A 19,068-nucleotide genomic window follows, 5' to 3' on the forward strand; every position below is an offset into this window, starting at 1 on the left:
ATAGATAGATAGATAGATAGATAGATAGATAGATAGATAGATAGATAGATAGATAGATAGATAGATAGATAGATAGATAGATAGATAGATATAAAACCTCTTCATAAATCCTGTTCACTCCAGTGTATTTACCAATATAAGTACACAGGCAAGCTTTTCCGTTCACACAGTGATTTTGTGACATTGATGTAGTAAAATGACCGTATCGTTTAGATGAACACACCAAGTGTTGCTTTGTTTTGTGCTTTAGGTGAAAAGATGGCACCACCATCCATCACTCTACTTCCTGACAAGAAATCTCCAACAAACAGTCACAGCTCTCCAGCCCGGACTGGAAAAAACAGTGAGTAATCCTCTCTGGCTTCTGTCACATAAATCACACTTTTCCTTCCATTAATCTGTTTAATCTGGATTAAATTCACTTACTCTCCAATCATTTGGACTTTTGCACAATTGCTTATAGACTGCAAGCCTGCGAATATTAGGGCAGCGTGCTTGAGGGCCTTGCTGTTATCGGTGAATGGAGGAGCGGCTTGTGAACGCTCAACAACAATAACAAAAAGCGACAGTCAGCATATGTGGACTGACTCCCACATGAAGGATAGTTTCCTCCCCTGTCTTGCTTGTTTTGGCACTTCTTGACTGAGCATTTTGCCACACAGAAGCCCCTAATCAAGCTGAATGAATGTTTCCCTCTGCTGATGAGAAAGTAGCAGTGCACTGATGTCACCCCACTTTATGCAAAGCTGAGTGTCCTTTCCCTCCATCCCTCCAACCAGCCCCATCTAACACAGAGAAGAAGCTACACATGAATGGGCACGCTTCCCCTTCCCACCTACCTGCTAATGTCAGCAGCAACCATGGAGGTAAACCAAGTAAGTTTCAACTTTTGTTTTTGTTTTATTTTTCTCTTTTATTGCCACTGCCCTGTTTTTGCTCTCTAATATCTTTCCTCTTTCAGTTCTGGAGGGTTACTTGAGGACAGACGACAGGATGCGTTTAGCCAAGGAGCGGCGAGAGGAGAGGGAGAGAAGCCTGGGTAGGTGATGTCCTGGTTTTTGTTTTGTTTTCTATTGGCCTCTGGCTTTTTGTTCCTTTCCAGTTTCAGTCACTCGTTTTTTCCCCCCTTCTTCTGCAGTCTAATTGGTTATAGAAGGGCTAGAGGATGCACTTTGAGTTCACTAGGTTTTTGATACGATGTGCTGTGTCACTTTAGAGAGTTTAAGGTAGAAAAGTCCGCAAAAGTAGGTCTCCTACTCGCAGATAATCCCGCAGCGCCAGCGGTGACCTCATGATGACCGGGTTTTCTCACTTCATGATTTCATCTTAGGCGTGGATAGAGACACAAACTCAACTTAACCAAATTAAATTGAACCAAACCAATTTACTAAAGAGAAGAAAAGTCATGGTATGTGTGATGCATGAACAAGCAAAGAGCAAAAAGACACTCTGTCTCTCTCAGCGGCCCGGGAACAGCTAATCAGGGAGAAGGAGCGCAGAGCTCGGCTGCAGTATGAACGCACAGTGGAGGAACGCTGGAGGCGGCTGGAGGAGCAGAGGCAGAAAGAGGATCTCCGCAGAGCTGCAGTGGAGGAAAAGAGGAGGCAGCAGCTCGAGGAGGAGCGGGTCAGCATTTTGTTGTTGTGTGTTTGTGATCGGTGAGTATGGTGAAGTTGTAATGTTTGTGTAAAAGTCACCTCTGCTGTGCTGCATTCAGGAGCGTCTCGAGGCCCTGATGAAACGCTCTCTGGAGCGCAGCCTCCAGCTGGAGCAGAGGACAAAACGCTGCAGCAGAGGCTACCATCAAGGAGCAGGTAAGAATAGTCTGGGGTTTTTTTCCCTGAGAACAAAGAAGCATGGAAGCATATTGTGGGATGGTCTGAAATAGCAGAATACTGAAAAGACACTGCAGCTACATTTTGCTGTATTTCTGTTAGATAACATAACACAGACAAACACTATGTGTGTGTTAAAGAGGGTTGATCATGGCTGACAGCCTGGCTTCTGAAATGCGCGTGAACAGAGATGTTTTCCTGTTTTTCTGCAAAGACATGGTGGAATTACACAGCACGGGTGTATCGCTAATCAGCATCTTTTTGAAGGACAGTTCCTCTGCTCGGTAGTGACAAATGTCCCCCCATCCTCATTCGTATGCAACTTTGTCTCTTTCCAGGAAAAAATCCAAACCTTGTTTCATGTAGGAACTATTTTCTTTCTACTAAACTACACCTGCCAACCAAAAGAAGCATGCATACAGTATAGCTGATATTAGAGCTCAGCTGAGGGGGCTAATGTTTGCATCCTGTCACACTGACGCAAGTCTGTCGTCATAGGTAGATACACACACCCTTCTATACAGTAGGCAGGTGTGGGTTGATAGACAGAAAATAAATTGCATGCAACAAAGTTTGTGGATTTCTACTGAGTATCAGGAACATGATTTCTGGAAAGACACACCTCACTTTTATGTGTGTGTCTTTTGGCACTACACAAGGGAAGACAATGGATAATATGGGCCAGAATAAAAACATGTCAGTTTCATTTTGGAGAGAACTGTCTGTTCAAACGTCTGCAAATGAATGAAGCAAAGTAGTTGATACACTAACTCCATGTTTATACACTCAAAAATATGCAAAAACTACAAATTGAAGCTTTAAATTAAAGAAAAAAATGTTTCTGTTACATGGCTTCACAGCATCCCTGCTGGTCTCTACAACTGGATGAGGAATTGCTCAGATAAACTGTTCACAAATGCTCTGTTTGCTCTGCTCCGCCCGCTGCCTATAGGTGACTGTGAGAATGCCCCACTCCCTCTCTCTGCTGCCTCCGCCTTTTCCCATGGCATTGCCTCCCCCATTCCTGCTGTCAGCGAATCTGGTAAAGTTTAGCCCCCCTTGCCTCCCAAATCCATTACCCCACCTGTTCATCCAAGAGTTACCGTGTGCTTTGTGTCCGGCAACTTTTTCTTTCTGTAACGCACGCCTGTTAAGTTACTCTTTTGCTCAGTTTTATAGCTTCTTTGCTTTTGTATGTTTTGCAGGCCTCGTTGTGTATGTTTTTGCAGTGGCTTTTACATTTGAGTTATTTGCAAAGACAGCATAGAGGCACAGCACTGTGAACACAGTACTATGCCTTCAGGGATTGAAATCAAGACAAAGATGTTATCAGAAAAAGAGGTTTTGCTGTCATGTTTCTAAACTTTTATCCTAAAATACTTGTCTTAATCTGATGTAACGTAATTTTCACATAAAAGCACGCAGAAGTATTTCAGTTTGCTTTTCTTTGCCAACTCTGCAGCACATCTGCGAGTAGACCACCATGCAGGAGAAAGAGGAAAATAAAAGTGCACAGTGTCAGCTTTTTCACAGACTGAATCTTGTTAGTTTAAACTTGTTTCCTCCATAAATTCATCATCATTAAGCCTTTGTATATGATTTTTTTTTGCTGTGTTTCACTGTAGCAGGGACATTCCTGTAATCCAGAAAACAACTTCTGGATTAGTATTTAAATTCTGTAGTTAAACTCTGGATTCTGGGTCTGAAATGCTGGAGGGTGTTTCAGAGTTTGTAGATGGGTCGGGGTGTTTTATTGTGATAACCTGAAATTAGGTTTTCAGAGTAAGAGCAGCTAAGTGGTGCTGCCTTTGGGTCCCTGGAGCAGGCGGTTTCAGAGATTAATCGTAAGTGACCTAGAATAAAAATATGTGCACAAAAATAGACACAGATACAGCCACACTGAGATGACTGCACTCCTTAGAGACTGTTCAGCTTGATGACAAGGTGCAAAGATGGCAAAAAAAAATATGACGTGGGTGTTGCAAAGTGGTCAGTGTTTAGGGCCTTTGCTTTTGTAATTTGAGTTTGCACAAAATCTGTCTGTTTTCATTTGCAGTCACAAACCAAATGTTGGGAGTGGGTTTCTGCACTGTTTTTCACAGCCACTGTATTGCCACATGTGTGGTTGCATCATGCTGCACTGTAGTGCACTGTAGTGCATGGGTTAATTGCTAAAATGAAAGTGTTAATACTTTATTATGTCTGACTGATGGCTGAATCACAAAAATGCAGATGCAGTGAAATGTTTTCTACATTAGACTTTGCTTATCCTAAGCTGAAAGCTCGATGCCTTCCTTTTAATCAGAGAGAGGAAATGCAGTGTTTTAAAAAAAAAAATGAAGGCTTCCTGTAGCTTATTTTCTGCTGTAAAAATAAGGGTGTAAGCTTTAGTTGTATGCAGCACGTGCTGTCTAGTACTTTTACTGCTACTGCTGTGTCTTTATCTCTCTATCAGTGAGTATCATTCACCAAGATTTATTTCTGTCATCATGCAGCACCCTGCAGCCCTCACAGATCACCTTTCCACACCTCGGTGAACCGTGTAGATCACAACAGAGCTGGACTTCAGGGAGGCTCTCAGTCCACTCCCAACACCCCAAAGGTTAGACCTTGGACAACATCTTTAAGAACGAGACATTAGTGGATACAGGCTATGATTTAAATGAAGCTAACACTTCTTACAGAAAGAGCGGCTGCGCAGAGAGAGAAGAACTGCATCCCCAGGTTGTGGGTCCCCTGTGAGAAGATCTGAATCTCCTGCCAGTTTCACCAAACATTTGGCTTCCCCTCCCACCCCTTCCAAGTAAGCTAAACTGTTGGTAAAAGGTGGGCAAATGTATCTCTGAGCATGAGCAGTACTTTGTTCAGTTTGTTATAAAACTATATTCTTAAGCTGGACATCTCCTTCTGTGTGCCTAGGATTCGCGCCCAGTCTCCTAGCAATGCACATCAGTACCATTACTCACCGACAAGACAGCGCCCCAACCCGAGTAATAATAGAAAAGCAGAAAATGACAAGGTGGGAAAAAAGGGCGAGCGCACCAAAGCTGACACTGCAGTGAAAAAGAGCGCTGACATCAACAGCTTAATTTCATCTCCACCAGCTCAGAAGAATATGGCCAGTAGTGAAATCGCTAAAACCAAATCCTCCGATAAGTACCTCAAAGGAGACACTATTGAAAAATGTCAGTCGCCTGAAAGAGGAAACCAGCTGACTTCCAAAGGAGATCCCTTAGAGATGATGACACAGAGCAATTTTCTGGATGGAGACAAGAAAAAAGGTGGATTCTATAACTTCCTTTTTTTTTCCCCCTTTACATTCAGTTTTACTACATATGGAAGAGTCTTACTCCATGTTTGTTTATGTGATAGAAGCAGCACCATGCACAGGCAAGGTGGCTGCTGGCACATCAAATGCAGAGGAGGCTAGCAGGTTGCTGGCTGAGCGTAGGCGCCAGGCTCGGGCTCAGAAAGAACTGGAGGAGAAAAAACGGGAGCAGCAAGAAGAAGAAGGAAGGTGAGTTGATTGATCTGGAATGACCTTAAATAAGGTCTAGAATACACGTAAAACATGTTGATGACAAATTCATATGCATGTGGATCAGGTTACCAGAGGAACGGAAGCAACTTGCACAGGAGCAGCAACGGCAGGAGCCAGTGAATCAGCAAGCGAAGGAGAGAGGAAGGCGTGAGGCAGACGCTCATTTGAAACAAGAAGAAGAAAAACGGAAGAAGGAACAGCAGGAGAAGGAGCTACAGGCCCAGATGGACAGAGAGGTCAGTGGTCTTTATAAAGTGCTGGTCTGTTATTATTGCTAATTATTCTGCATTTAGATTTTTGTAGATTTCTTGTCTTTAAAAATTTTGGATTACTGTATAAATCATTGCAGTCTTTGGCTATGTATGGATCTTCTTGCTCTCAACAGAGAGAAAAAGCCAAAGTCCTGGCTCAAGAGGATGTGGAGCGTCAACGGCAAGACAGAGAACTGCAGACACAGCAAGAGGAAGAGGAGCGGCAACAAAGAAAAAAGGTTATTGTAGACACAGACAAATCAACTGCTGTATTCAGATTGCATTTCTTCTCTTGAAATATCTGTTTGAATATCTGGAAAGTTCCCAGAGTGATTGAATATTGATATTCTTTTCCAGAGAATTGAGGAGATTATGAAGAGAACTAGGAAGGGTGAAGCTGAGTCGAAGGTACTGTAAGAGACAGCTTCTGTCCTCATACAGTAGACCTGCTGCCTTTAAGCACCCGCTGACTGTTTGATATTTTTTTCTTTTGACTTTAATTTATTACAACTTTCTCATGTTGTTATCTTTATTAAATTCTATCATTGGTGATACTTTGGTTGAGTGTCCTGATTGCCTTAAATGTTTACTTGATCGTCTCTGTTCTGCGCTGAATCAGATGGAGGAACAGGTGGAGACAAAGCGCGTCTCGCCACCAGGTTAGTGTGTTATTCAGTCCCCCCCTGCTGATCCGCTAAGTTTTGCTTGCTGGTCCTGCTTACTGTGCTCTGCTGTAAAGAAGCAATCAGGGCATGCAAGGTTTATGATTTAATTCAAGGGTTCTCAAACTTTTGGGTGCCAGGGCAGCTGCTCCTTACAAGGGAGCACATTTTCTAAGGGCCCCCTCGTAGTCCCAGCACCAATAAGCCACAAGCTTCTAACAGTCCCATTCAGAGTGTCATTGCAACTGTGTGTTTCTACGCCTGTGTCATGGTATTAAACACCAACGCATTTCAGTTGGTTTAGGTGCAAAACAGTTGTATATTTTCAGCATACCCTTAATGTGACTAGGATCCAAATACAAAATTGTCTTCCTGTCTGACTTCGTTTACATCTGACGAGACGTAGTGCATACTGGCCATCCCGTTTCAGCTCTCAAGAAAACCAAACTCAGCATGTCAGCCAACTCAACCAAGCTATGCAGCAGTGAGAAGGGTTTGTTGCACCCTGAATGTCACCCCGATGGCTATGGATATTCCCCCGGACCCCACTTTGAGAACCACTGATTTAGCTTGAATGAATTTGCAGTAGCTAATTTTGAGCATGTGCCACAGCATCTACATTTTTATGATTTGGCTTGTTCTGGTGCTTTGGCTTTGATTATTCAGAAGAATGAGTGTGACCCTCAGCTGATGAAGCCACATTTCTAAGCATTTAAAATCTTTCATGGTGTTTCTGCAACGTTTGGTGGCGTATGAGGAGACACGGACTTCCTTCCTGGTGCTGAAAGGGCACCTTTCAGTGAAGTGCCAAGGGAGCTGACTGTAAAATTAGCCGCTCTTGAAAATGCCCTTGGAAGATTTATTCAGCTCTGTCTCTAGCGGGCTGCTCTGCACAATCTGAGCTTATGCTTTATTTGAGCTGTCCTTTTGTTTTTTTTACCTGCTAAGCCGATGCTGTGGGTAATGACATCTGTGATATCTTCTGTTAAAACTTAAATTAAATGTTAGTGTTGAACTGGACAGTCGACACAAAGGAAAGCCCACTGTAAAAGATAAATCTTTTAATTCTTCACAGGTAATATAAAGACTATTCAAAGCAATGCTCAGGTTAAAGAGCCAGCAACCAAAAAGGTTGACTTTCAGGTTAAAGAGCAGGTCATAGTTCAGGTCAAAATAAAGGACACTGCTCTCGGGAAGACAGACACAGTCACAGCAGCAGCACAGATGGACAATCAGAAGCAAGTAAAAAACAACACTCATCTCGTGACGCACAGTGTTCCTGACAAGAAATCTGAGACAAGACAAACCAGGGAAGAGATTAGCAGCCACCTTAAAGTAGTCAAAGCCTGTGTACTCCAGCAAGAGGGGGGAGAGATGGAAATGAATGTAAACCAGCAGCACAGAGCAAGTGTTAATGTCACAGACCAAATCATGAAAGGCCCCACAAAGCTGAGGGGAGAGGGCGTTATGATGAATAGTGGAGGAAAGGGTGGAGGAAGTGCCTTGAAGAGGAGTGCTCCAACAGCTGAAGCAAGCAAAGAGCAGAGCGTGGATGTGCCATCAGCTGACAAAGCTGGGGGAAAGGATAAAGGAGGGTCCCAGCTTGGGGTTGGTAGACCTCCCGTGAAACCCCTTCCAATGGGAAACCTGTCACCACCAGTCATCAAGCTGGAGCCACTCGATGTGAAGCACACAGGATCTTGCAATGAGGTGCAGTCGATGGAGGTTAGGTGAGTCATTAGGTAACACTTTATTACTAAAATGTGAGCGTTGGGGGGCTGTGTGAATATGTAATATATATGATTTCTCACATTGTCATATTTCAGCCCGGCCTCAAAGGAAGAGCTCATTTCGATCCCAGAGTTCTCACCTGTCAATGAAATCCAGAGCAGCGGCATGAGTAACACCCGGGCCCTCGAAGAGCTGATGGACCTGACAGGGAGCGTCACCTATGCTAAACTGTCCTCTGAAAGCAGCATCGGTGACTGCAACAAGAACCTCATTGAGGGTGTCGTCAGTCCCGTCTCAGACTCAAAGCTCATTGGGATGGCACCTCCGTCCTCGAATAAACTAAGCATCAAGTAGCCGATTAATTCCTTTCTCTTCCTCTCTTGCTTGCCTTGTCTCTGTCCTCTCCATCTCTGTCTCTCACACACAAGCACACATACGCTCACAAGGATGTCACATTTTGGATATGTGCTCTTGTGTCATTAAAATAATGGGAATAGAGCCATAGAGATTGACCTAAAAATGTACAATATGACCTTCAATATAAACAAAACATCTCCTATTTAGTAATAACATAGCAAATGACTGTATTACAGCTGTTGTGAATCTGCAGTTCTTGTTCTGAGGACAAGTATCCACATATGACAGACAGTCAGTAGATGTGTGACCCGATGGAGGAAAAAAATATCAGGGATTTGAATACTAGAAAAATTTCAAAAACATACTATTACTTAAATACATTAGCTAGGGAAGAGCTTGCCCTGCACAGATTCCTTACTGGCTCCCAGTTCATTTTCATGTTGTATTAAAGCCTGCTCAGAGCACTGATGACTGTAGCCTTTCCAAACACCCTCCTAAGCCTTTAAACGATATTCAAAGTGTTGCTGGGAAGACAAGACTATTTAATGTTCATGACAGGTTTATTTTTAATGCTAGCAATGTTACTGGTGTGTGTATTGATATTGGATTTATGTAACAAACTAAAATCCAGGCAGACTACTCCAACTATGTATTATTTACTTTCTGTCCCAGCAAACTATAATCTTGATATTTTCCCTTTATTCCCTTTTCAAATCTTTCTAACTGCATGCAAATGAGGAGGGAAATGACCTTAAAAAATTCCAAGTAAACTTGAATGTTGCAGCAAACTAAAAACAAGTCATGTCACCAATGCAAAGAAAGTACCAGTATGTTGCAGAGCAGAACCAGTCTTCTACAAATATACAGAAGTCAAGAAAGCAAGGCAGCCTTAAACTTCTTGTTATTTAAAAAGATATCGGTAGGAGTGCCTTGCTGTGTTGGACCCAGTGCTAACTTATCTGTGAAACAGAAATTTCCCTCTATGTCTGGATACTGAACTGGACTGAAGGACTGAAGGGTGCAGGGACAGGAATGTTTGCTGAGCGACTTGCAAATGATCTGGCCTGTAGCTTCAAAGATACTGTTTACTGCTGACCCCCCCTTACATCTGAGATCATGAACACTTCTTCAACAATTCAGTGACATTCACTTTCTGTATTGCGTTAAAATGTATTTTCAGTAGAGATGCCTTATCTGGGACCGAGCAGCTGCTTTACTTCAGTGCTTATTTTGTGTTTATCTTAACTTGATCACTGGGATAGTTGTGTGTCTGTGACCTGTAATACTTGAAACTTGGTTTGAAATGCATCATGTCTGCCATGGTGTAGACAGTAATGTCGACATTCAGTGCAGTTAAGAAGTGACATTTAGTTTTTGTTGTCAAACAACCCAAATCAATGGCCATATAACAGTCTTATGCAAAGTAGCCACATTGAAATATAAATCATATATCTGAGTTATGGTTTGATATACACATCTATATATATTTTGCATATTCAAACAGCTGGAGGACTGGAAAATGGTTATGAATTAATAATACACAATGCCACATCAAAGAAGTATTCACGCTTGCTCATTGCCATACATGAAACCAGTGTCAGTCACCTAGCGTATGTAATTACTGTAGACATTGTGCATGATTAGCATGGATATCTGAAACAATAAAGCGCAAAACTGAGAATTTCGACTTTTTTGGCTCTGTGGTCATGTGTGCCTATTATATGAAGCACGGGTGCTGAGGATCATAAGCACTCAGCAGTCTGCAAAACCCTGAAATGAACAATGACTGTGATTATTTACTTGCACCATGTTGATAACGTTTTTTTTTTTTGTTTTTTTGTTTGCCTGTTTCGCGTTATTTATTTACTGACTTCTTGCGGTGGGTAGGATATCCTTCAGTTTATGCTATATTATTTAAACTAAAATGATTGCTACGATAGAGTCATGACACAGAAGGTGGCGCTAATGCGCCTTTACGCTTTTCGCTAACTGCCGAGTAAAATACAAGAAGAAGCAGTAGAAGAAGAAGAAGGCCGTGAGACGACGAGTGCTGTGTCGTGCTCAACGTTCGCCTTTCACTCTTCCGTTGCGTTTAGGTAAGTACCTCTCGAAATGGCCGAATTGCACGCATTGGTGAACCTTTTGTTTTATTTTGTGTAACGTGTTGTTTCTCCTATGAAAGGATTCGGGTGAATGTCATTTTGGAAGGTTAGCATAGGGACGTTACCAACTAACGAAATATCCCAAGTAGCTAGCTATGCTCAGCTAACTTTGCAATTAGATGCGCTTTTAGTTTATTCTTTTTTTCAAAAAACAAACAAAAAAACCAAATGTTGACCTAGTCAAAACATTGAGGCGATGTACTCGGGCCTGGCGTGGGGTGGTTTTCACTCGTGCTTGTCTGGTGTTATTTTCACCAACAGCTGAAGCGAGCTGATGCCAAAAATGGAAGCACGGTCAGCTTTAGACGAAACTAAAACGGCGCCCACCATGGTAAACCCACCCACCCAGCCTATCTACGCGTACTGTTTTTAAGTTAGAATTTACGGTGATACAATCAAGCCTGTATCAATGGAGGTCACCTGGTTTTTGTCTTTTCGTAGCAAACTGTTTAGCCGTCGAGTTTAATTAGGGTCGCCACAATGAGCCAAGAGGCTCTGGTAAAAGGAGGTGTGGGAAATGTGGTCCTTTCATAGCGGTGTTATCGCAATTTCTTGCTCATTCTCACGACTGGGATGCTCTAAACATGAGGAATTGAGGCGAATATAAACATGTTCGTTAGAAACGACAAGCAGTCGGCGCTAAAAGAAAACCCTCTCCGTTTCCTGTCTCGCTCTTTTTTTTATTTTGCAGGGTTTTATTTTATCTTATATATCTTCGTAACATCCTATTTAGTGTTTATTCCTTTAGAAAGTGTGACTCTAAGTTTTTGTGAAAACCTCTTTAGAAGCAAGTATGGACACTGCGCAGCCATCTTGGGTAGTTGTTTTGAAGGAATATGTAAATTGCAATTGATTTCAATGAAAACCGGACTTCAAGCCTAAAAAGGCAACATGTCCCATTATAATTAAACTACATTTTTAACTGGAAGTAAATGGAACTATATATCTGTCAATCTTAGATGTTGCACATGTCTGCTTGTCTTTGTATTGGGGGGGGGTAGTAGTAGTAGTAAAGTTACCTATTAAATCCCATCAAGTGCATAACCAAGATGTGGATGGCCGAGAAGTCAGGATAGGCCTCTTTGAGAGTTTAGCATTACATCTCATTAGGATCAATGATTTCAATTTCTTTTTGTCCATAGATTATTCACTGTCTGCCAAAGATGGTCCGAACGCATTTTGGACCACCACGCTTAAAGCCCAGGTAATGTCTTTCAGTTGTATCTAGTTGCATTAGCATCACCTGGTGTTATGTTCATCATAAAGTTTATAAGTTAATGACTTAACGTGAACTCTGGACTTCATTTTTTAAAATGATTTAAAGTGTTTGGTGGAACTTACCAGTTTTTGTTTCTTGTGTCCTGTTAGACCTTATGGAGATAGTCATGCTACTGGACACAATGAAGGCAATTACAACCCCAGTTCTAGAAGTCGAAGAGATGCCCAGGCCTACCCAGCAAAGCCTCCACTTAACTGGAGGGAATCCAGAGGTAGAGGACGACCCCCACCTGTCAGAAGAGTTCCTCTGATGGGAGAGCAAAGGGAGCCACGTTTTAATAACTGGAGGTCCCAAAATCAGGATTCCTTTCAACCGTACCATCCTAAAATGGAACCACACCATAGCCAGAGACGGCTGCCTCCATCTAGGCCAACCCGCTCCCCTCAAGTCCAGCATCAGTCATCATCTCATGGTCCTGCGCAAGGACATCATAGTCAGAGAGGTCCATCTTTTCATGGTCACCCCTCTGGTCACAGATCATCTTCCCCAAGGCATTTTCGTGGCCACCCAGCTGATAGGAGGCCAGGCTCTGCACCAGGCTACCAGGGATCTTTCAAAGGCCCCAAAAGGCAGTCAGGCTTTCCACATCAGGAGCAGCGGAGTCGAGACCCTCGAGGGAATTACAGTCCAAGAGAAAGGCCCACTCAGGAACACTCGGGTCACAACGTGAAGCGCTGGCACGAGGCTGGATCATTCTCACATAATGGGCAACATGGGCCCTCGGGGTCACAGAGGAACCCCAGAGAGATGCATGCGAGAGGCTCGTGTACAGAGAGGTACAGCCGTGAAGCAGCAAGCCCAGCTGGGTAAAATTATTAAAGCAGAGGCCTGAAGGTGGCCAGTCCTCCCAGTCAAAGGGGCTGTAATGATTACTTCTACTATGTCCCAGCTCATAGTTATTAGAGGGGGTTAATGGGGGGACCTGTGTAAATGTGGTTATACCTGCCATTGAGGAGTATCACACCTGTAAATACTCTTTGAAAACGTACTCCTACCTGTTTACTTCTGTCATTTAAGAGTTAAGTTCCGTCTCCAACTTAAAATGGCAATGGATCTGTCATTATAATGATTTCTCTATTGTTTGATGGATATGCAGGTGGTCATCTGAGCAAGACTCCAGGCGCCAGCGTGGTCCCATGGAGAGGCAGGGTAGCCGATCCCACAGTAGAGAGAGGGCACAAGATGTGCCTCACCCACCTCCTTACAGATCCCCTTCATGGAAAGGAGGCCCATCACCTTCATCCTCCTACCACAGGGGCCCTCAGGATAGGCAAATGGCAGGACCCCGCAAGAGGAGGATATCAGACATCAGCATGTCCTCCTCGGACGCAGCACTGGAGCATGGCAATGCAAAACAGATCCGGAGAGTGAGACCCCAACTGCTCAGCATTCCCAGGCCATTTGGTGGCAAACCCTTGTCTCTTAGGGATAGAAGTTTCCTGGTTAAGAGCCGACAAGTCAAAGCAGAGTCACTCATGAGGCTCAGAATACCCCCATATGTGCGACCGAGGTTTCGCCTGGGTGATTCTGCTTTACAAGGAAATGCCAGCTCTGTTCTTGCTCTCAGGAAGAAACGTTTCCAATTAAATGCAGTACCCCTGAGAAAAGTGGAGACAAGAAGGGGAAAACCCCCACAGTCACTCCCCAGAGAAGAAAGCAGTGCCAACAAGTCTTCCAGAGACTCTGATACAGGAAAAGAGCAGGTGGAGTCTCGTCGGTCCATGAACGCGCACAGGTACGGTATTTTCCTTGTTGCACTGTTCGCAGGGGCTTGATGATGATTAGGAGGTCAAGAATGTCTCTATGTGAAAGGGGTCCCAACTGTGGAAAAAGGAGATGTCATGATGAGCTAAATGTGCAGCAGTGGTTCGGTTGATGAAAATCCACAAATGTTTTCACATACCACCACATATGTATCAGAGTATCTACCTGTCAAGTGGGATGGAGAGAAGTTTTATGCGTCTGTTACACAGGATCTAATTTAAATCTTCGCCAAAAGATTTAATAACCCCCTTGATGAAGAGTTTGAGCTTTGCTGTCAAAGGATTCTTCTGTCAGCACTTGCTGACTTGATCTCAAAAGAAGTGCTCATCAGCATATTCTGAAGCCCTTTTCATCCGCAAATTGATGTTAACAGCTCTCATGTAAAACAATATGTCGCTGTATGCAAAACAAGATAAATCATGGGCGTGAAGAGGACCGCATTTGGCATCACCTAAACTGTAATTACATGCTTCACCTTAGTGGAAACATGGTGTTCAGAAGTGTGTTCACGAGAGATCCCAGTGAACAATATATAATACTAATATATATATGAAGGAGAACAGGCGAATATACATACCACAGCAGTCGTGGTCATCGCGTTGTCAAGTTCTGATCTTGCACAGAGCTTCCTATCCAACCCCCCTGCTCCCAACTCGGCTCTCCAGATAAGGAAACACATTATGTCTATGCTCTATCAAGAAGCAGTTAAGCAGCCCACCATAACCTCAAAACAAATGGCGCAAATCAGAAGACGAGGTCACTGTGCTGCTGAAGGCTCCATTGGGCTGAAATTTTATCACAGCCTCCTGAAAATGGTGCGATTGTCACTAAGTACGGCGATTGTTGCCTTAAAATGCGTATTTCCTTGCAGAAAAAGAAATCTGAAAGCTTTACATTGTTTAATGACTAATTGCTGTTCAGGGTGTTAGGATATGAGACAGAAAAATCGTAAGACGAGCCAAGAAGAAAGCTGCACATACAGTCATAATTTCAAGACGGAGGATGATTGCAGAGACCAAAAAGCCAGTAAATCTCAAATAAACTGGGACACTGGTTAACATGGCTGCTGTTCATAGTAGCTGGCGAAGTGCACTTGCATTTATTTGCAGTGATTAATTAGCTAAGCCATAACCCTTAATTTGTTCCCTTCAAATAATCCAGTAAACAAACTAATGCTTGAGTCTGGAAAACATAAAATATTTAAAACCAGAGACAAGGAATTGAGCAAAAATTTTAAAAACAACCAAAAAAGCCTCCGAAAATCTAGCACTTAGCACAGTCGGGACTTTTTCTCCTTGAGCTTTCATCAGTTGTGTGCGTCCAGTATGCAGACACTGTGGAACTTCCAGGCATTTTAGCCACTCTGTGTCAGACAGAAGTAAAGCAAATTCATTTTCAGCAGAAGGACTGGATCAGCTTATCAGAATCAAATGGTTTGGACAAACGTAACCATGAAGCTCAGTGGTGCTACATCATTGCCAATCAGCACAATGAAGAGGAGCCAAACTGCTACTTGCACTTCATGCAGTGGATCTAAGCGCTGGAACTGTTGCTCTGCAGTCACCACAACTTCATAAGAAACGTTCTCATAGCACCCCATCTTTTCTGACATACCCCACATAACTATCATGTCAGTTCTGGAGAATTATTTGAAAATTTTCTAATGAAATGCATGAGGGATAATCACATCAACAAGTTAAATCGGCAACTGTAGAGCTACGCCATGGACAAATCACATCAGATCACCCTTCCTTGTATGAAATGTCTTGATATGACACCTTAAATTTTTTGGAAAAAGCACTGAGATCACAAAGGTACGCAATATCAGTGAGGCCCATAGATATGACACCAATGGATGCAAAAGAATGGAAAGATATTACAAGACTCCTCAATCCTAATGGGATACTAAAAGAGAACAGATACAAGATCAGCTTTCTCTTTGCATCTGCGTCACATCTTGTTATTTATTTTTATTTAAATCAGCGTGAACGTGAGCTGGACTATCAGGTTACCTGTCCCGTCTGATGTCTGACCCAAATCAAATAATAAATGTGTGGATCACAAGCCTCATGGACAGTAAAACATTTGAGCCAATTTACGAGGCAACTGCAACGAAAGTCTCTAACCCAAACTTGTGAATGCCAACCTGTAAAGACACTACCTTGTCAGTTTCAGGAACCAACACCCCCCCCCCCAAACAAACATTCTCCGTCGAATATCCCTGATCTACCCAAATGTAAGTTTAAACTACAGTGGAAGAGGAAAACTGAGTGCCGTTGTAGCCCATCGATGGCAGAACTGGCAAACTGATCCCAGCCTTTTCTTCCAATATACCTAACATCCCTACATTTAAGAAGAGTATGATTGGATGGAAGCCTCCTTTGTTGGCACTAAAAAGCCTCAAGTAAGTCCTCTCTAAACCTGGACTTGTTTGTGAACAGACAACCTTTAGATCATCTCTTGAAACTAAGAAAAAACAAGCTGTGCCTCTACCTTCAGAACTATAGATCACTTGGTGACTCCAATCTCACCTTTAAAGCATGGGGAAGCCCTTTGGATGATGAAAACTGAAGATGACTAAAGGAACAACATGGTGTGGTCTGATTATAAAGCCTTCAGAAATTCATTCTGACATTGGGGGGGGAAAATGCATTGCCTTCCTGCACTTGTGAAAGAGGGATGATAGAAGACTTGATCTGATCTCTTAACGTCGTCCAACATTTGGCTCCTCTGTCAATCACTGAGTAAATGAAGAGAGCACTGATTGATTCAGGGTACAAAAATAGGAGTAAAGGAGCATGGACATTCCATGGGTTTTTTGTAAGTACCCAAGCGATGCGTGGCTTTTTGAATTGTCAGCATACAAAACAGTTTTGTTCATTACTGGTTTAAATTGCATTACTTAAGAGCCGCCAGGCTTTCTTTTAGTTTGTACTAGAGGTCTGTTTTTATTCAGAGATTTCAAGTTATTTATGTTCAGAACTGGTGTTCTCAACACCACCTCTGTGACTTTCTCCTCAGATCTTCTCCCATAGAGAAACGTGATCTTGTCGTTTTGTCGCACTGGCCACCAGGACCGAGCTCCTCCAAGGACTGCTCGCCTCCAAAGGGCCGTAGCCCAAAGTCAAAGAGTGGTAAGTCAGGTTTTTGTGTACTTGTCTTATTTCTAATTTTTTATTTTAATTTTCATCTGATAATCTGTTGAAGGTGTCAACTGTTTTAAGTAGTGTCTTCAAATGTTTTTTGTTTGTTTTAGATCACAGTTCAGATGCCGATACCACACCAAACAGACGCCTCTCTAAGTCAAGTGATACCAGATCTTCTCCTGAAGACAGAAAACAGGAATATTTGGACAAGAGGTTCTTTAGGTACATTGGAAAGAACTATGCCAGTGTTCGAGGCGGTGTTCTTGCTTTACTGGGAGGTTCAGTCTTTTTCAAAGACTGCTGTAACAGCCTCATGCTCTTTTAGTTGTATGGGAAAAATGTATGATTTCACAGAAGCATAAAAATAAGGTATTCCTCAGATTTCTGATGGCTATTTGTTTTTTGTAGGCCTGTTAATATGATGCATGACAGCTACAGACCTGGGAGACCCTTAAGGAAAGGACCCGGACCCGGACCCATGCAAGTGAGTGAAAGAAACAGTGCTGAAGAAAAGATCATCCATAAAGACAGACTGCTCTAAATGTACAGTAATAATCAGAAACTTGTGTAAAACAATGTCAGTCTGCATTAATAAGTTAAAGTAATTATAATTAAATATATTTGCAAGATCAAATATGAAAGAAACTAAATAGTCTGCATGTTAATGTAGATGTTTTCAGTGAAATCATAAAATTTAATGCTGGGCTATAAAACAATCAGAGTACTTTATTAAAGGGAAAGAATGTCAGTGTTGAAAATTGTAGGCTTTTAAATTCAGACATGTCAGACATTACTTAAGGGTGTCGTTATGCCACCACAACAGCCAATCATAATGGACATGTTTCTGTTATCTGCAAAAGGACATGTGCTAAACCTGAAGCTAAGTATTCTTATCCAAATACTTGTATTGTAGAAAAAGTAAATGTGTGCGGTGACTGAAAGAAAGCCTAAATGATGTTAGCTGCTGTTCTCAGATTTTCAAGACATGATTAATAATGCTAGATATTTAATTTGTTCTCAAACTTAAAACAAAAATCATAAGTTTCCCAATTTTCAAGGACATTTTATTTTAACATTTATTTTTGATAAGTTTAAGAGTTGGTGAATAGACTGGTTATTGCAGCTAGTAATGCAGACCGATTTCTCTTTTGTGATAAAAGTTTTGTCCATATCAACCAACTCTGACTATATTGAGCTTGCAGAGGTATGAAGATAAACTATTATTAACACTTTATAGCATCCTGACATTGAAACTAGTTTAAAAAAACAGCAGTAATGTTTTGGAAAATGTAAAACTAATTTGTATTGTGATTACAGTACAATGACACAAATGTTGTATATACTCAGCTTTTACCATTGTGCTTTTACAGAGAACAAAGTTCACTGGTGGTCCACGGAGGATGGGCCCTGAACTGTCTGGGAATTTTAGAAGACCACTCATGGTAAGTAGAGAGATCATCTCTCTTGTTGGAAAAGAAGCATTCGTTCTTTAAAACGAATTCTTCATTACATGTTTGTTTGTTTTTGAAAAAGGAGAGCTTGGTGCCGCGTCCTTTCCCGAATCAGAGACCAGTGTTCAGAAAGAGTTACAGTATCGTGTCCAAATACCGTAACATGAGAGTGATGCGTCAGCGCGCACCGTACAACCGAGGACCCAACCAGCAACGGTGGTGATGACCACTAGTGAGTTGGGAAACATCAGTGGCTTCAAGTTTGATACGTGCTTCAGATGCAACACGTAAGAAGATTCTAAAGATTTTTTTTCTTCTTTTTCTTGTATAGGTCCTACGTTCAGCTAACATGGATGGAGAAAAATTCTCATCAAGCTCTTTGCTGTCAGGGGGACTGCAGAAAGCTTCACTACAATCCCATCCTGCATCGTGAAAGCTTTTTATTCAATTTATTTTGGTGTTTTACTTTATTCTTTGTAAAAGTACTGCAGTATTTTGGTTGACATTGTCTGTAACATAGGCCATTGTATTATACAGCCCTGCTTTTTCCTCTCTTCAGATGATTTGGTAATTGCTGCTTGTGATTTTATGGGAGTCCTTGTTTGGGGTTTTTTGTTTGTTTTTGTTTTTTAATACCAACAGCGTCACATTTCAGATTTAAGTACAAAAAAAAAAATCTCTTTAGTATCTGACTTTTACTGTCCATAAAGACCCACGATGAGATGTCTTTGATTAGAAAACAGTCTCAGTGGACACTTGGGTACTACTTGTAAAATGTGTTTAAACACTTTCAATAAAATGAGATTAAGCACTCAGTCTCAGCCTTTTTCCCAAACAACATTAACAGTGTACAACATTTAAAAATAATACAATGATTTTCATACTGTGT

General features: G+C 42.1%; 2 protein-coding genes across 6 annotated transcripts in view; both read left to right on the forward strand.

The window, feature by feature from the left end:
* map7d2a (MAP7 domain containing 2a) overlaps positions 1–10,064 on the forward strand; it is a 12,463-nt gene extending 2,399 nt beyond the window's left edge. Inside the window, exons 2-17 of one of the 4 annotated variants that reach the window (XM_005922238.3) lie at positions 251–343; positions 780–875; positions 962–1,039; positions 1,463–1,626; positions 1,718–1,814; positions 2,788–2,877; positions 4,331–4,437; positions 4,520–4,638; positions 4,755–5,116; positions 5,211–5,352; positions 5,441–5,612; positions 5,762–5,866; positions 5,985–6,035; positions 6,247–6,286; positions 7,365–8,019; positions 8,116–10,064. In XM_005922238.3, coding sequence (XP_005922300.1) covers positions 251–343; positions 780–875; positions 962–1,039; positions 1,463–1,626; positions 1,718–1,814; positions 2,788–2,877; positions 4,331–4,437; positions 4,520–4,638; positions 4,755–5,116; positions 5,211–5,352; positions 5,441–5,612; positions 5,762–5,866; positions 5,985–6,035; positions 6,247–6,286; positions 7,365–8,019; positions 8,116–8,374 — 2,630 coding nt within the window. In that variant the 3' untranslated portion in view covers positions 8,375–10,064. Of the gene's footprint in view, positions 1–250; positions 344–779; positions 876–961; positions 1,040–1,462; positions 1,627–1,717; positions 1,815–2,787; positions 2,878–4,330; positions 4,438–4,519; positions 4,639–4,754; positions 5,117–5,207; positions 5,353–5,440; positions 5,613–5,761; positions 5,867–5,984; positions 6,036–6,246; positions 6,287–7,364; positions 8,020–8,115 lie in introns of all 4 variants that reach the window. The other 3 variants (XM_005922239.3, XM_005922237.3, XM_005922240.3) reach the window with 3 other exon arrangements.
* A 296-nt stretch (positions 10,065–10,360) lies between these two features.
* On the forward strand, positions 10,361–18,990 carry si:ch211-114c12.2 (uncharacterized protein LOC336578 homolog). 2 transcript variants are annotated; one of them, XM_005922241.2, is made up of 10 exons: positions 10,361–10,473; positions 11,682–11,743; positions 11,908–12,624; positions 12,915–13,553; positions 16,604–16,716; positions 16,839–16,950; positions 17,137–17,212; positions 18,099–18,170; positions 18,262–18,411; positions 18,511–18,990. In XM_005922241.2, the coding sequence occupies exons 2-9, from the start codon at positions 11,703–11,705 to the stop codon at positions 18,400–18,402; spliced, it is 1,911 nt and encodes a 636-aa protein (XP_005922303.1). In that variant the 5' UTR covers positions 10,361–10,473; positions 11,682–11,702; the 3' UTR covers positions 18,403–18,411; positions 18,511–18,990. The 2 variants fall into 2 exon arrangements, with proteins under 2 accessions (XP_005922303.1, XP_005922304.1); XM_005922242.2 differs by having other exon boundaries at positions 11,908–12,594.
* Positions 18,991–19,068: the final 78 nt, after the last annotated feature.

This window comes from Haplochromis burtoni, unplaced genomic scaffold (assembly GCF_018398535.1).
Source record: "Haplochromis burtoni strain Fernald_Lab_line unplaced genomic scaffold, NCSU_Asbu1 Contig_56, whole genome shotgun sequence".
NCBI lineage: Eukaryota > Metazoa > Chordata > Actinopteri > Cichliformes > Cichlidae > Haplochromis > Haplochromis burtoni.

Bases quoted from the DNA above. Each gene is read 5' to 3' on its own strand.
- si:ch211-114c12.2 (XM_005922241.2), top strand. From the start codon at position 11,703: ATGGTCCGAACGCATTTTGGACCACCACGCTTAAAGCCCAG. The intron at 12,625-12,914 runs GTAAAATTATTA...ATGGATATGCAG, and splicing joins GAAGCAGCAAGCCCAGCTGG to GTGGTCATCTGAGCAAGACT. The intron at 17,213-18,098 runs GTGAGTGAAAGA...GTGCTTTTACAG, and splicing joins CCGGACCCGGACCCATGCAA to AGAACAAAGTTCACTGGTGG.